Source organism: Equus quagga, chromosome 15, assembly GCF_021613505.1.
Source record: "Equus quagga isolate Etosha38 chromosome 15, UCLA_HA_Equagga_1.0, whole genome shotgun sequence".
Lineage (NCBI taxonomy): Eukaryota > Metazoa > Chordata > Mammalia > Perissodactyla > Equidae > Equus > Equus quagga.
In genome coordinates this window covers 87,800,838-87,816,796 of record NC_060281.1, presented here as the reverse complement: position 1 = coordinate 87,816,796, position 15,959 = coordinate 87,800,838, and the positions used below count along the sequence as shown (strand labels likewise).

The window sequence follows — 15,959 nt, the reverse complement described above, 5'->3', positions numbered from 1 at the left end:
AAAAAAAAAAAAAAAAAGAAAAAACCAAATCTGTTGTTGCAAGCTTTGAAGACAACTGTCAAAAAGGAATTCTAAGTGTTCTGAGAAATAGTAGCATCAGTAGAACGAGTTTATAGGCTCTCAAAGTGGCTATGTGAAAGGGAAGAACACTCACACAGTTGTGGTCCATCAGTGACAGAAAATCAGTTTCGTTATGTTTCTATGTTTACAGCATTTTCACACTGCTCAGTTCCATCTCCCTCCTGAGATTACAAGTCTACTAAGGACAATGCAACACGATGGTTTAAATCCTGGCTCTGACATTTGCTAGGTATATCACCCTCGTTAAAGCAACTTAACCTTTCTAGTCTCCTCAATAATAATATGAGACCAAAAAAAGAGAATCATGAAAACTAAATAGATAACACATGTAAAGCACTTAGTCCAGCACCCAGCCCAAGTAAGACCACAATAAAAGCTATTGTTGCTGCTGTTGTTACTGTTATTATTACTGACAAGACCTCTGATTCCTTGCTATTGCCTCAGAAGACCTTATAAGTTCAGCGGTCAGCAAACATTTTGTTAAAGTGTCAGACAACAAATATTTTAGGCTTTGCAGGCCATACCGTCTCTGTTGCAACTACTTAACTCTGCCATTGTAGCCTGAAAGCAGCCTTAGACAATACACAAATGACTAGGAATAACTGTCCCAATAAAACTTTATTTACAACAGGTAGTAGGCCAAATCTGACCTGTGGGCTAGTTTGCTGACCCCTGATCTAGATGACTATATGTGCTACTTGCATGTGACTTCCACAGACTGCATACATTTGCATGGATGATACAGTATGTTGTCAGATTAAAAAGACATTAGTCCTACATTTAGTAACAGGCACTTCTTTTTTTCCTTTCCCTGTTCTAATCTCTATAATTGACTTGGCAGCCCTATAAGTACCCAGCAGACACAAAAAAGTGACAGGAATTCAGAGAGTCTCTCAAAGGCCGTAAGAAAGCTTCACCACAGCATAAGCTGGTATAGATGTCAAGCCTTTATAGGTGACCAGCTAGTAGCTTCCCCAAATGAAATCTCTAAGATACACAAAATTATATGAGAAAAGAAGCCAGCTTTCTTTTCAGTCTTAGTTTCTTATCTGCCCTCCTTATTTTCTAATTTGCTATAGAAAAATAGTAATGAAAAAATAAAGAATATACTGCTGTTTCTTTAAACATATTTATAACTAATTCATAAATCCCTTTCCAGCTCTACCATTAGCAGATGCTTTCTTTTCTTTTTTTGAGGAAGATTAGCCCTGAGCTAACTGCTGCCAATCCTCCTCTTTTTGCTGAGGAAGACTAGTCCTGAGCTAACATCCGTGCCCATCTTCCTCTACTTTATATGTGGGACGCCTACCACAGCATGGTGTGTCAAGCAGTGCCATGTCCGCACCCGGGATCTGAACCAGTGAACCCAGGCCACTGAAGCAGAACTTGTGAACTTAATCACTGTGCCAGTGGGCCAGCCCCTAGCAGATGCTTTCTAAAAACCTCTGGTAATAACATCTAGCACATTCCTAATAGCAGCCTCTGTCTGTTGAAGAGCCCAGCCTTCCACGTTCTTCTGCCCCCTACCTCCTCATCAGACCCCTGAGCTACAGCAAGGGCCCAGCAGAGAGGCAGCAGCCTGATGGATGGCCTTCTGCTTGGGAGTCCGACCCCACCCTCTGTGGGTGTGCAGCTTGAGAGCACACCAAAATCCGAGTCTGCTGGACTCACCTGCAGCTGGAGGCGCAGGGCCCTGTGCTTCACAGCTGTGGCATGGAGAGCACGCCCTAAGCGGACCTGTCCCAGTCGCTGCCTCCACTCTCTCCACCGCACCCTGTCAAAGAGCAAGGGGAAGACAGAACCAGTCAGCAGAAGCCACCCCGAAAAGAGAAGGGCAGTGAGGCCTGGACCTCAGACTCTCAGCTCAAGTCCCTTTCCTTCATGGTGCCACCTCTCGACTGTCATCTGTTAGAGGCACTGCTGAGGAAAACAACTGAAAAACAGTCCCAGAGTTGCCAATTAAGGGTTAGAAACCGATAGTTCCTCAGGTCAGATGCGGCCTTAGACACTACAGACCTTCTCTGTTTGGCCTACACAGGTTTTCGTGGGTTTTTCTTTTTTAAATGAACTATTGCTGACATTTAAAAAATCAGGAGATTTCACAGAATAATTTGCAAAATAGTGGCTTTTCAATTTCCAGTCTTGATGGACCCCTTCCCTTCCTACCACCCTGGCCAGGCTTCATTCCAGTCTTGGTTTCCTTTCTGCCTATTGTCTAATTTGCTGTAGGGAAACAATAATGAGGAAATGAGAGTTTGCAACCTCTGCTTTACAGAAACATTCACCTTACCTGACCACTCTAACCCACCAAAATCTCTCTTTCCTCCTAACCTAGGACATGCTTAGCTGCAGCACTCACTCCAAAATCACAAGGTATCTTGCATTATTACTTATCTTTTTAAGCACTTAGGGAATTATAAGTTCCCTGAATGCAGCCCCAGCACCCAGTATAGTGCCAGGAACATTTTAAGCCCTCAATAAACATACCCTGAATAAATAAAATTATGCAAAACTATCCCCCATAGGCTCCAGTAGAATTGCATACATATTAAGCATTTAAGAATATTTGCTGAGGGGCTGGCCTGGTGGTGCAGCGGTTAAGTGCGCATGTTCTGCTTTGGTGGCCTGGGGTTCACCGGTTTGGATCCCAAGTGCGAACATGGCAGTGCTTGGCAAGCCATGCTGTGGTAGGTATCCCACATATAAAGGAGAGGAAGATGGGCACGGATGTTAGCTCAGGGCCAGTCTTCCTCAGCAAAAAGAGGAGGATTGGCAGCAGATGTTAGATCAGGGCCAATCTCAAAAAAAAAAAATTTGCTGAATACATTTTAAATAATTTAAAATTTTTTTATTTTAAATAACTTCTTTATGTCTATTGACGTTCTGGATACTATGCTAAATACTTCACTGACATTACCTTATTTATTTCCCATGAGAACTCTGAAAGGTACTTAATTGTGTGCCTATTTCACAGATGAGGAAAGTGAGACTGGGAGAGGTGAAATGACCCAATAATACATGTCAGAACAGGGATGTGAACCCAAGTGATCTAGCTGCAAAGCCTCTGCTCTTATCCATACTATACACAAGGCCCAGTTCTTTTGGGCAAGAACTGAGCTTTTAATATGCTACCATTCAGGACACCAGCAGACCACTAGAGACAATGTACAGTGGAATCAGTCCCACTATAAAGTAGCTCATTGTTACGCACGTCCGGCTTTCCAAGTAGATTAACTCAGGTCCCTCCAATGTGCAGACAACACTGCTAAGACGCAGTGCAGGGCAACAGTTCAGAGCATGCACTTGGGCATCAGAGAGATGGGTGGGTGAGCCCTAGTCTTGCCAATTACAACTTACATGAACTTGGGCAAGTTACTCAATCTTTCTGAGACTTACTGTATAAGTATACAGTAATCTGTACAATAACAGTATTTTACAGTTTATGGTAAGGATTAAACGAGACACTTTACATTAAAAAATGAACACACAAATTTAAAACAGGGTTTAGAACACAGTAAGTACTCAATTAGTGTTACTTAGGATTATGTGAAACCTATCTTATAGTTGAACAAGTTATCAATAAATATTTATTAGGCATCAATTATGTTCGAAACATTGTTTTAAAATGAGTTTTTACGCTGCTTTACAGTAGTATAAAGCAAGGCTGAGGTAAAATGATACCTGCTGATCTGTAGGGCAATTGAGTGCACTCACCACAAAACACTCCGCTGCCTAAACTCCAGGGCAGTGGTCTGCATCTGAAGTTTGGTCCTACGAAAAACCACGTAGATCAACCAGGACTTCCAGGCCTGTCGCATCTTTTGCTTTGCGTCTAGATGCACCAAAGAGATTTTTCAAAAAGGGGTGGGAAGAGAGGGGTTACTGTGGGTTATGATAAAAGCTCAAGGGCTCTCCCTACGCATCCCTCCTGCGAGTATCTAAATTCCTCCAGCCTTCAAGTGCCCCCTGCTGGAAAAGCTGTGTGAAGCTCTACAAAACTAGTAAGGATGCAAGCGCATAGGAAGAATAACTGAAGACATTTACAAAACATTTAAAGGAAAATCAATGTACCGCACCGTTTAGAAATCTTCTAGAGGCCAGCCCTGTGACCGAGTGGTTAAGTTCGTGTGCTCCGCTTCGGCAGCCCAGGGTTCAAATCCTGGGCGCAGACATGGCACTGCTCATCAGGCCATGCTGAGGCGGCGTCCCACATACCACAACTAGAAGGACCCACGACTGAAAATACACAACTATGTACCGGGAGGCTTTGGGAGAAAAAGGAAAAGTAAAGTCTTTAAAAAAAAAAAGAGAGAGAGAGAGAGAGAGAGAAAATATTCTAAAAAGAAAAGAAATCTTTTATTTTAAAAGCCCTTATTTTTTAGAGATATGTTCTGCAATATTTACAGATGAAATGATGTAAATAACAGAGGAAACAGAGAAGTGAGTGGGGATATGGATGTAACAAGACTGGTGTGAATTGATAATTGTTGAAGTTGGGCGATGGGTACATGGAGGTTCATTATTCTATCTTTCAATTTTGTAGATATTTTAAATTTTCCATAACATAAAGTTGAAGTAGAAGAAATCATGTTATAAAACTTGCTGTTTGGAACAATAATTGTAAAGTCGAATACACAAGACAAAAGGAAAGGATGCTATCTGTATCTGTTTGGAAAACAATAAAAAGGAGCAGAAATGATCCTGGAGGAATGACAATTTACTAGATATGGGCAGTGCAAAGGTCAGCAGGTCTCCCTTTGTGGTAAATTCCATTTTCATTGTGAAAGTCATCACTAATAAAGTAAATTTCTTTTCCTTTTAGAACACAAAAGAAAAAATAAAAGTATGTAAATTATTTTCAAGACACTCCCCAAAATGTGGTGAGCAGGACTATAGCTATAACTTTATATTTCATAGCTGTTGACAAGCCAAAATAGGAGAATTTAACATGTAGCTTTCTCGAGTACCCCAGACCTCAGCAATCAGCACACCTCGAGCAACCAGGACTAATATGGTGCTGTGGTTTAGAGTTTGTGCTCCTGAGTATGACAAGTTGGGTTTCAATATTGACTTCGTCACTTCTTAGCTAAGTAAACTTGCACAAGTTCCTTATCTGTAAAATGGTGCCTCCTTTTGAGGTATGTTTGCAAAGAGTAAATGAGATTATCTATGAAAAGTATCTACAATAAATGCAAGCTGTTATTTTCTGTGTGGAACCCAGGAATCTGCATTAACCACCTCTGCCATGATTCTGATGACAATTTGAGAACCATTCTCCCCTAGGCCTGAAAGTACTTGCAGACTTTTTATTTAGCAGAGCAAGAGTGAATGGACATTCCTTCGTGTCTGTGGGTATGGGCTGAAACAGCTGTCATATGTCAGAAATAACTCTTATCTTAAAAATTCCAGTGACTTTTCCTTCTACTCTGTAGTATAGCTGTATTCCTTGTAACCATAAATAACAATATAAGACAGCAGAATGCACATTCCTCAAGTAAATATGGGACGTTTACAAGATAGAGTATATTCTGGGCCACAAAACAAACCTGAACAAATTTAAAAGAACTGAAATCATATTAAGTTTGTTCATCATAATGAATAAACTAGAAAACCAATAATAGAAGATATTGGAAAATCTCCAATATGAGACTAAACACACTTCTAAACAATCTATAGGTCAAAAAAGAAGTCTTAAAGGAAATTAGAAAACATTTTTTACTGAATGAAAACAGAACTGCAAATATTAAAATCTGTGGATGTAAGACCTGGCCCCACGTCTGAGTGATTAAAGTTCTGCGTGCTCTGCTTCAGCGGCCCAGATTTGCAGGTTTGGATCCCGGATGCAGACCTTACTCCACTCATCAACCACAATGCAGAGGTGTCTCACATACAAAAAATAAAGGAGGAATGGCATGTGCATGTCAGCTCAGGGTGACTTCCTCAGGAAAAAAACAATTTGTGGATGCAGTGAAAGCAGTGCTTAAAGGGAACTTTATAGCAGTAAATGCTTACGTTAGAATAAAAGGAAAGGTCTCAAATCAATAATCTCAGCTTGTACCTTAAGAAATTAAATCGAGGAGCCAGCCCCGTGGCCGAGTGGTTAAGTTGATGTGCTCTGCTTCGGCGGCCCAGGGTTTCGCTGGTTCGAATCCTGGGCGTGGTCATGGCACCGCTCATCGGGCGACGCTGAGGCGGCATCCCACATGCCACAACTAGAAGGACCCGCAACTAAAATAGACAACTATGTACCAGGGGGCTTTGGGGAGGAAAAGGAAAAATAAAATCTTTGAAAAAAAAAAGGAATTTGAAAAAAAAGAAACTAAATTGAATGCCACCAGGGTCACCAAAAACAAAAAAAAGAAAATAAACTAGAATAAGAAGAGCAAATTAAAACCAAACCCTGCAGAAGTGAGACAATAATAAAGATAGGAACAGAAATCAAAGAACTTGAAAACAGAAAAACAAGAGAATATCAATGATTTCAAAAGCTGGTTATTTGAAAAGATCAATAAAACTGACAGAGTTCTAGCCAGACTGACCAAAAATAAAAGACCAAAGACACAAATTACCAATATCAGGAAGGAAAGAGGGGCTACCTCTACGGACTTGGAAGACACTAAATTGTAAGAATGAAATACTTCAAATGACTCTATGCCCATAAATTCAAGAACATGTGAAACGGACCAATTTCTTGAAAAACACAACCAACCTCATTCAAGAACCTGAATAGTCTTACATCTATTAAAAAACTTGAATTCAAAGTTTAAAACACGTCAACAAAGAAAACTCCAGGCCCAGATGATTTCAACTGGAGAATTTTATCACACATTTAAGACACAAATAATTCTAGTTCTACAAATCTGAAAATAGAAGAAAATGAAACACTTCCCAACTCATTCTATGAGGCCAATATTACCCTGAACAAGAACCAGACAAAGACATTACAACAAGAGAAAACCATAAATCAATATCCCTCATAAACACAGATGCAAAAATCCTCAACAAAATATTAGCAAATTAAATCCAGCAATATATAAAGAGTGGCATCAATTTGAGGAATACATGGCTGGTTCAAACTGAAATCACTCTATATACTTCACCATTATCAACAAACTAAAAAAGAAAAGCCACATAATCACCTCAATAGAGAAAAATTATTTGACAAAATTCAACATCTATTAATGATAAAAATGCTCAGAAAACTAGGTATGAAAGAGAACTTCCTTAATTTGATAAAGGACACTTAGAAAAAACCTACAGGGGCCGGCCCCGTGGTGCAGCAGTTAAGTTTGCACATTCTGCTTCTCAGTGGCCTGGGATTCACCGGTTCAGATCCCGGGTGCGGAAACGGCACCACTTGGCACGCCATGCTGTGGTAGGTGTCCCATGTATAGAGTGGAGGAAAATGGGCAGGGATGTTAGCTCAGGGCCAGTCTTCCTCAGCAAAAAGAGGAGGATTGGCAGCAGTTAGCTCAGGGCTAATCTTCTTCTTCTTCAAAAAAAAACCCTACAGCTAACATCATACTTAATGGTTAAAAGACTGAATGCCTTTCCCCTAAGATCAGGAACAAGGCAAGGATGTCCACTCTCACCACTCCTGTTCAATATCATATTGGAAGCCCTAGCCAGTGCAATAAAAAGAATTTGGAAAGGAAGGAATAAAACTGTCTTTGTTTACAGACAACTTTCTGCATAGAAAAACCCACGGAATTTATTAAAAAAGCTCCTAAAACTAATAAATGAATTTAGCAAGGTTGCAGGATATATAAGATCCATATGTAAAACCTTAAAACTTTTAGAAGAAAACGTAAGAGAAAATCTTTGTGACTTTGGGTTGGATAGAGGTCTTAGATACAACAAAAACAACAATCCATAAAACAAAAAATTGATATTTGAACTTCATCAAAATTAAACTTTTGCTCCGCAAAAGACACTGTTAAGAGAATGAAAAGATAAGCCACCAACTAGGAGAAAATATTTGCAAATCATGCTTTTGACAAAAGACTTGTAATTAGAATGTATTTTAAAAAAAAAAAAAAATCTCTTGGGGCCAGCCCCATGGCCGAGTGGTAAAGTTCCACATGTTCCACTTCAGCAGCCTGGGTTCACAAGTCTGCATCCCAGGTGCAGACCTGCTCCACTCATCAGCCATGCTGTGGAGGCATCCCACATACAAAATGGAGGAGCACTGGCATAGATGTTAGCTCAGGGCGAATCTTCCTCAGCAAAAAAAAAAAAGAGGAAGATTGGCAATGGATGTTAGCTCAGAGCGAATCTTCCTCACCAAAAAAAAGGGGTTGGCCCAGTTGCATAGTGGTTAAGTTTCACACTCTGCTTCACCAGCCCGGGGTTTGCAGGATCAGATCCCAGGCGTGGACCTACACACCACCTGTCAAGCCATGCTGTGGCAGCATCCCATACACAAAAAATAGAGGAAGATTGGCACAGATGTTAGCTCAGGGTCCGTCTGCCTCACCAAAAAAAAAACCACTTCTCAAAACTCAACAAGAACACACACAACTCAGTTTATAAGTATAAAAGATCCTGAACAGACACTTCACCAAAGAAGATATATAAATAGCAAATAAGCATAGGAAAAGATACTTAACATCATTAATCATTAGGGAAATGCAAATTAAAACTGCAATGAGACACCGTTACACACCCATTAGTATAGTTAACATTTTATTTTAAATGGCAATGCCAAGTGCTGGTGAGAACGCAGACCAAGAACTCCCATAAATTGCTGGTGGGAACGCAAAATGGTACAGCGGCTTTGGAACATAGTTGGCAGTTTCTTATAAAGTTAAACATACATCTACTATATGATCTAGTAATCCTATGCCAAGATAATCTACCCAAGAGAAGTTCACACGGAAACCTATATATGAATGTTTATGGTAACTTTATTCATAATTGTCTAAAACTGGAAACAACCCAGATGTCCTTCAACTGGTGACTGGATAAACAAACCTTGGGACATCCATACAAAAGAATACAATTCAGCAAAAAGAGAACTACCGACATATGCAACAACTTGGATGAATCTCAAATGCATTATGCTGAAAGAAAGAAGATAGAGTCAAATAGCTATATACTGTATGATTCCCTTTATATGATATTCTAGAAAGGAAAAATCTATAGTGATAGAGAACTGATCAGTGGTTTCTAGGAGTCAAGTATGGAGGGAGGGTGTTATAGAGGGTTAGCACAAGGGAATTCTATCAGGAATGATGGAACTGTTCTCTCTCTTGATCGTACTGGTGGTTACATAACCATGCATTCATCAAAAATCACAGAACTGTATACCAAAAAGAGTAAGTCTGTGCGTAAACTAAAAAAATAAACAACAAGGCAACATAAGTCACTTACTAGCTAAATACTGAAACAATGCATCTGGTGCTGTAACTAAGGGGCCTGGGTAAGAGCTCCTTAAATTTTGGGAGCACAGACAAGGGAAGAAAGAATCCACTGTGCTGGAAGGAGATGAAGGAAAGCTACATGGGGAAGGTGACATTGAAAATGAGCCCAATGGAGGAACTGTAGGGGTAAAGATGGAAAGATATGGAAGTGCACATTCAGTCTGGCAAAGGCGTAGGGTGTATGGGAAGGGACAGCAAGAGAGCAGGTGAAGACTTTGCCTGCTGTACCAAAGAGTGTTGACTTAATTCTGGAAGCAAAGAGGAGTCAAACGAATTTTTTTTTTTTTTTTTTTAAAGATTTTATTTTTTTCTTTTTCTCCCCAAAGCCCCCCAGTACATAGTTGTATATTCTTTGTTGTGGGTCCTTCTAGTTGTGGTATGTGGGATGCTGCCTCAGCGTGGTTTGATGAGCAGTGCCATGTCCGCGCCCAGGATTCGAACCAACGAAACACTGGGCCGCCTACAGCGGAGTGCGTGAACTTAACCACTCAGCCACGGGGCCAGCCCCTCAAACGAATTTTTATGCACAGGAGTGACATGATCTTATCTATGCCCTAGCCCTCCTGTGTAGAATGAGGAGGAGGAGAAAATAAATGCAGGGAGATGAAAGAAGTAGTACTTAGTAATACTTTGGGAGAAAAAGAGGATTAATCTCAGGCAGTCGCAAAGAAAAGAAGATGAGTGCAGGTGACACCTCAGAGGGAGGTATTATAAAAGTAGGTAGCTGAATGATATGAGGCACGAGGAATGGACAAGCCATTCCTATGTAAGGCTTCTCACTTTGCCAGGAAAAGTAGGAGCAAGAGCACGTCTAAATGGGGGGGGAGCGGACAAGTTGTATTTGTGACTTGCTGAGTTTGAGGTGCCTGCAGGGCATTCATGTGGAAAGGCTAAGAGGCAGCTGCTAATGAAGGCTGCATTATCATTTTGAAACTTAGTGCCTTTTTCCCTTAGACTCCCCACATGGGTTTCTGGGCTCAACTCACAGAGAAACCAGACACTGACCAGAGCTAAAGTGGCCACAAGATCACTAAGGGGCAACCTGGGCAAAGCAGATCAGAAGCGAGCAACACAGACAACAGTCCCAGGCACCATGGGAGAAACACTGCCCGCATGCTGCACCAGCAGGGCAGGAACAGTCAGTTCACACAAATTGTGCTTAAATGAGTTGTAGGTGCCAAAACCATGCCATATGGAGAAAACCACAGAGTTCTGATCATACAGGAGTCCCCACTCAGAGATCACATATTCTGGAAAATATGAAATGGAATAAAAAAAAAATCTTCCCTTTGACCTAGAATAATTCTCTGTCAGAGATAACACGCTCATTCTTCCCAAGAGCTTCTGCAAAAGTAAATGTGGGTTCTCAGTAAACTAGGAAAAGAGGGAGATCTTCCTCAACTTGATAAAGAATATTTACAAAAAACCTATATCATATTTAATGGTGAGAGACTCAAAGCTTTCCTACTAAGATCAAGTACAAGGCAAGGATGTCCCCACTCCTTTTCAACATCGTACTAGAAGTTCTAGTAATGCAACAAGACAAGAAAAGGCAATAGAAGATACACAGATTGGAAAGGAAGAAATAAAATATCTTTGTTCACAGATGACATGATTGTCTACGCAGAGAATCCAAAAGAATCAACAAAAAACTCCCAGAACTAATAAGCAATCATAGCAATGTTGCAGGATACAAGATTAATATACAAAAGTCAACTGCTTTCCTATATCCGAGCAGTAAACAAGTGGAATTTGGAATTTAAAACATAATACCATTTACATTAGCATCCCCCAAAAATGAAATACTTAGGCATAAATCTATCCAAATATGTACAAGATCTATATGAGAAAAACTGCAGAACTCTGATGAAAATCAAAGAACTAAACAAATAGAGAGATATTCCATGTTCCTGGATAGGAAGACTCAATCCATGAAAGAAAAAATTGATAAGCTGGACTTCATTAAAAGTAAAAACTTCTGCTTTGTGAAACACAATGTCAACAGAATGAGAAGACAAGCTATAGCGTGGGAGAAAATATTTCCAAAAGACATATCTGGTAAAGGACTGTTATCTAAAATATAGAAAGAAGTCTTAAACCTATCAACAAAAAAAGAAACTCGATTAAAAAATGGCAAAAGACCTTAACAAACACCTCACCAAAGAAGATATACAGATGACAAACAAGCAGATGAAAAGATGCTCCATATCATGTATCATCAGGGAAATGCAAATTAAAACAACAATGAAATTCCACTTCACACACATTACAATGGCCAATATCCACAACACTGACAACACCAAACGCTCATCAGGATGAGGAGCAACCGGAATTCTCATTTATTCCTGGTGGAAATGCAGAATGGTGCAGCCACTTTGGAAGACAGTGTGGTGGTTTCTTACAAAACTCAGCATACTCTTACTATACGATCCAGCAATTGCAGTCCGTGGTATCAACCCAAAGTAGTCAAAAAATTAATTGTGCAGAAAACTTTTGTGTAGAAAACTTTCCACACAAGAACCTGCACAAAGATGTTCATAGCAGCTTTATTCATAATTGCCAAAACTTGGAAGCAACCAAGATGTCCTTCAGTAGGTGAATGAATAAACCGTGGTCCATCCAGACAATGGAATATTATTCAGCACCAAAAAGAAATGAGCTATCAAGCCATGAAAAGACATGAGGGAACTTTAAATGCATATTTCTAAGTAAAAGAAGCCAATATGAAAAGGTTATGTATGATTGCAAATATATGACATTCTGGAAAAGGCAAATCTACGGAGACTCTAAAAAGATCAGTGGTTGCCAGCAGTTGAAGATGGAGGCAAAGATGAATAAATGGAGCACAGAGGATTTTTAGGGCAGTGAAAATACTCTCTGATATCATAATAATGGATACATGTCATTATACATTAGTCCAAACCCACAGAATGTACACTACCAAGACCGAATCCTAATGTAAACTATGGACTTTGGGGAACTATGATGTGTCAATGTAGGTTTGTCAATTGTAACAAATATACCACTCTGGTGGGGAATGTTGACAACAGGGAAAGCTGTGCATGTGTGGAGGTTGGAGACATATGGACAATCACTGTACCTTCCCCTTAATTTTGCTGTGAACTTAAAACTCCTCTAAAAAAAAGTCTTAATAAAGGAAAGAAAAAGTAAATGTGCGCATTTTCTTTAGACATGCATTTCCTTTTCTCACCATGATCCTCAGATTTCATGTACTTGTTCCTCATCTCCTGCTGCTGATGCACATAGGTCTTCCAGGTCTGGAACATCAGGTTGTACAAGTAATATCTGAGGAGTCAAAAAAGCAGATGGCATTTCTTTAAAACAAAACAATTCCTAATCTGACAGTCCCAGTCCATTCCATACTCAGAAGAAATTAACAGGGACACTTCTGACACAAAAGAGGCGTATCAACATCCTAAGCTAAAATTTCATTTCCTGCAATCACGGGGAAACCTATTTTCCTTCAGGGAGAATAGTTCTCCACACCTTACAGTATCACTGAGGGAAAAAAGCTTGATTACTCCCAGAATAACTCAGCATCCACAAAGCTGTGATGTTTAGAATGACAGTCATATCTTAATCATCCACATCATGTAAAACATTACTTCTCCCCTGCATGAAAACATGGTCAATACCACTTTTTCCTTTGTCTTTTCCTTCTTGATACATACACTACACACATTAACACTGTCGATCCCTCCATATTTTCACTATCCCATTTCCTAAGATTTGATTTCATACTCTATCAGCTATTAGAACTATTCAATATCTATATTTTATCTGAAATATCCATAAATCAGAAACCCTATCCCAAAATACCTAAATACAGAGTGATTATAATGAGTGAATACCATTTTAAAGACATAAGACATACTTATTAAATGATAAAATATATTTATTAATTATTATATTAAATATGACATTTATTTTTTGAAAGGTCTAAAAATGTGTATTTGATATAATTCCCAATTTTTACTTTTTCCTCCACCTATCCCTGGGAATATGAATGTCAAGGATTAAGAGTGTTTTCTTTCTATTTTCTTTCTTTCTTTTTTCTGCTGAGGAAGATTAGCCCTGAACTAACATCTGTGCCAATCTTCCTCTATTTCGTATGTGGATTGCCACCACAGCATGGCTAACGAGTAGTGTAGATCCATGCCGGGGATTCAAATCCATGAACCTGGGCCGCCGTAGCAGACCGCACTGAACTTAACCACTATGCCACGGGGCCAGCCTGTTTCTATTTTCTTAATGTCCTATATTGGGCATATATTTTCTCCTATAATCCATATAAATTAAAACTTATTATTTTAAAAAACAGAATACTCTCAGAATTAGAAATGATAGAGAAGTGAGAGTCAGTGAGAAAACCCTATTCAAATCATTAGGGTGACCAACACACCATGGTTACTTGAATTAGAGGGGTGTCTCTGTGTGTGCACTTGTGCACAGGTGCACTCACAGGTGTGTGCGCTTGGGTTTAATTTAGGACTTTGATCTTGCTTACTCTAAAATGAATTTGAAGAAAAACAGAAAATGATTAAAAACTTTTCTCCTTTTGACCAGAAACATGCCAACAAGTAATTATTTGATAATGTGTATCAGTAAAATTGAAGTAATATAACATGAAATCTGACCTGTAGTGACAGTCAGCTCGAACACAGAGTTTCCACTCTCGATGGAAAACCCACCACTCTTCTTTCCATTCCTCAAAGACCTTCCGTAGTATTCTCTGCTCATAGTAAAGCCTAGGGCAATGAAAAAAAATCAGGGAGAGGTATACGGTGATGCTGGAGCTGACATCTAGTCCCAAATCCCAGTTTCATATTGCCACTGCATTCTCAGAGAAAAGTGTGGCTCACTATTTAGTAACACAGTGTGACTCATTATTTGGTAACAGTAAAATAGATTAAAAATAGACACATTTAACTTTTTCAGATCAAAACCTTAGGGCTACTTAAATTGGAAATGGAGCTAAGAAATTTCATACTACAGATCTTACCAACTAAAGATGTTAAAGCAAAATAAAAATCTGACTTTTCAGGGGCTGGCCCCGTGGCCGAGTGGTTGAGTTCACGCGCTCCGCTGCAGGCGGCCCAGTGTTTCGTTGGTTCGAATCCTGGGCGTGGCGGACATGGCACTGCTCATCAGACCACGCTGAGGCAGCGTCCCACATGCCACAACTAGAAGAACCCACAACGAAGAATACACAACTATGTACCGGGGGGGGCTTTGGGGAGAAAAAGGAAAAAATAAAATCTTAAAAAAATAAATAAATAAAAATAAAAATCTGACTTTTCAAATACCATGAGTTGAGAACTATCATTTTCAATCTTTTTCATTCACCAGACTAAAAAATATTTTTTTTTTTTTTTAAGATTTTATTTTTTTCCTTTTTCTCCCCAAAGCCCCCGGTACATAGTTGTATATTCTTCGTTGTGAGTCCTTCTAGTTGTGGCATGTGGGACGCTGCCTCAGTGTGGTTTGATGAGCAGTGCTATGTCCACGCCCAGGATTCAAACCAACGAAACACTGGGCCGCCTGCAGCGGAGCGCGTGAACTCAACCACTCGGCCACGGGGCCAGCCCCCTAAAAAATATTTTTGATTAGTAAAAAGTAGTAGCTACACTTCTCATTGACATACCTAGGAGATTAAAAGTTATAAAATAAGCAGATGCCTAAAGGTGTTCCTAATACCTAACAGGAACAGAGCATATTAGTTTAACTGAAGTCCACCAGGGGGTTATAACAACAAAAGATAAAGAAGAGAAAATAAAGAGGGTAAAAAGGTAATAAGAAAGAAAACAGAATAGCAGTGACAGATTGTGTTGACGCTAACAAAGCACACTGTCACGGTGGCTGATAACTTGAGATCTCTGGTCCTGTCAACCACTTTCAATTTCCTTTCATGGTTCTGCAGGTTAATATTATGTCCTCATCCTCACCTACTTATAGTTTTAAAAAACTGGCCTGCAAAGAAACATATGGGGAAATTTACCTATTATTCTTAATAATAAAAAAAGAGAGAAAAAAATACCACAAACGCCCAATAAAACAGAACAGGTTACATTCAATCAGTGTCACACAGTCATTTTTTATGACTGAAGTAGTGCTAAAGACACTGAAATGGAGAGATGCCCAAAAAAGTTGGTAGGTGAAAAAATGAAGTTACCTCATGGTTTGTATACTATAATATGATACCATTTTTAAAAAATTAATAATTTTTTTTTGTGAAGAGAGCAAATCCTAAGAGTCTTTTTTTTTCCTTTTTTCTTTTCTCCTTTCTTAATTAATATAACATACACCAAATATATATACATAAAATGTATGCACACACATACATATTTGTATATATACATATAAATGTGTGTATGTGTATTTACATATATAAATGATTATATTACACATGTTAAACGTCTAGAAAGATCTCCAGAA

General features: G+C 39.3%; 1 protein-coding gene across 1 annotated transcript in view; it reads right to left on the bottom strand.

Annotated features, from left to right (window-relative positions):
- Positions 1 to 15,959, bottom strand: part of SFI1 (SFI1 centrin binding protein) — a 77,213-nt gene that overhangs the window by 45,722 nt on the left and 15,532 nt on the right. The window contains 4 exon segments of the mRNA XM_046640061.1: positions 1,753 to 1,855; positions 3,796 to 3,913; positions 12,715 to 12,809; positions 14,162 to 14,272. Of these exon segments, the coding sequence (XP_046496017.1) occupies positions 1,753 to 1,855; positions 3,796 to 3,913; positions 12,715 to 12,809; positions 14,162 to 14,272 (427 nt within the window).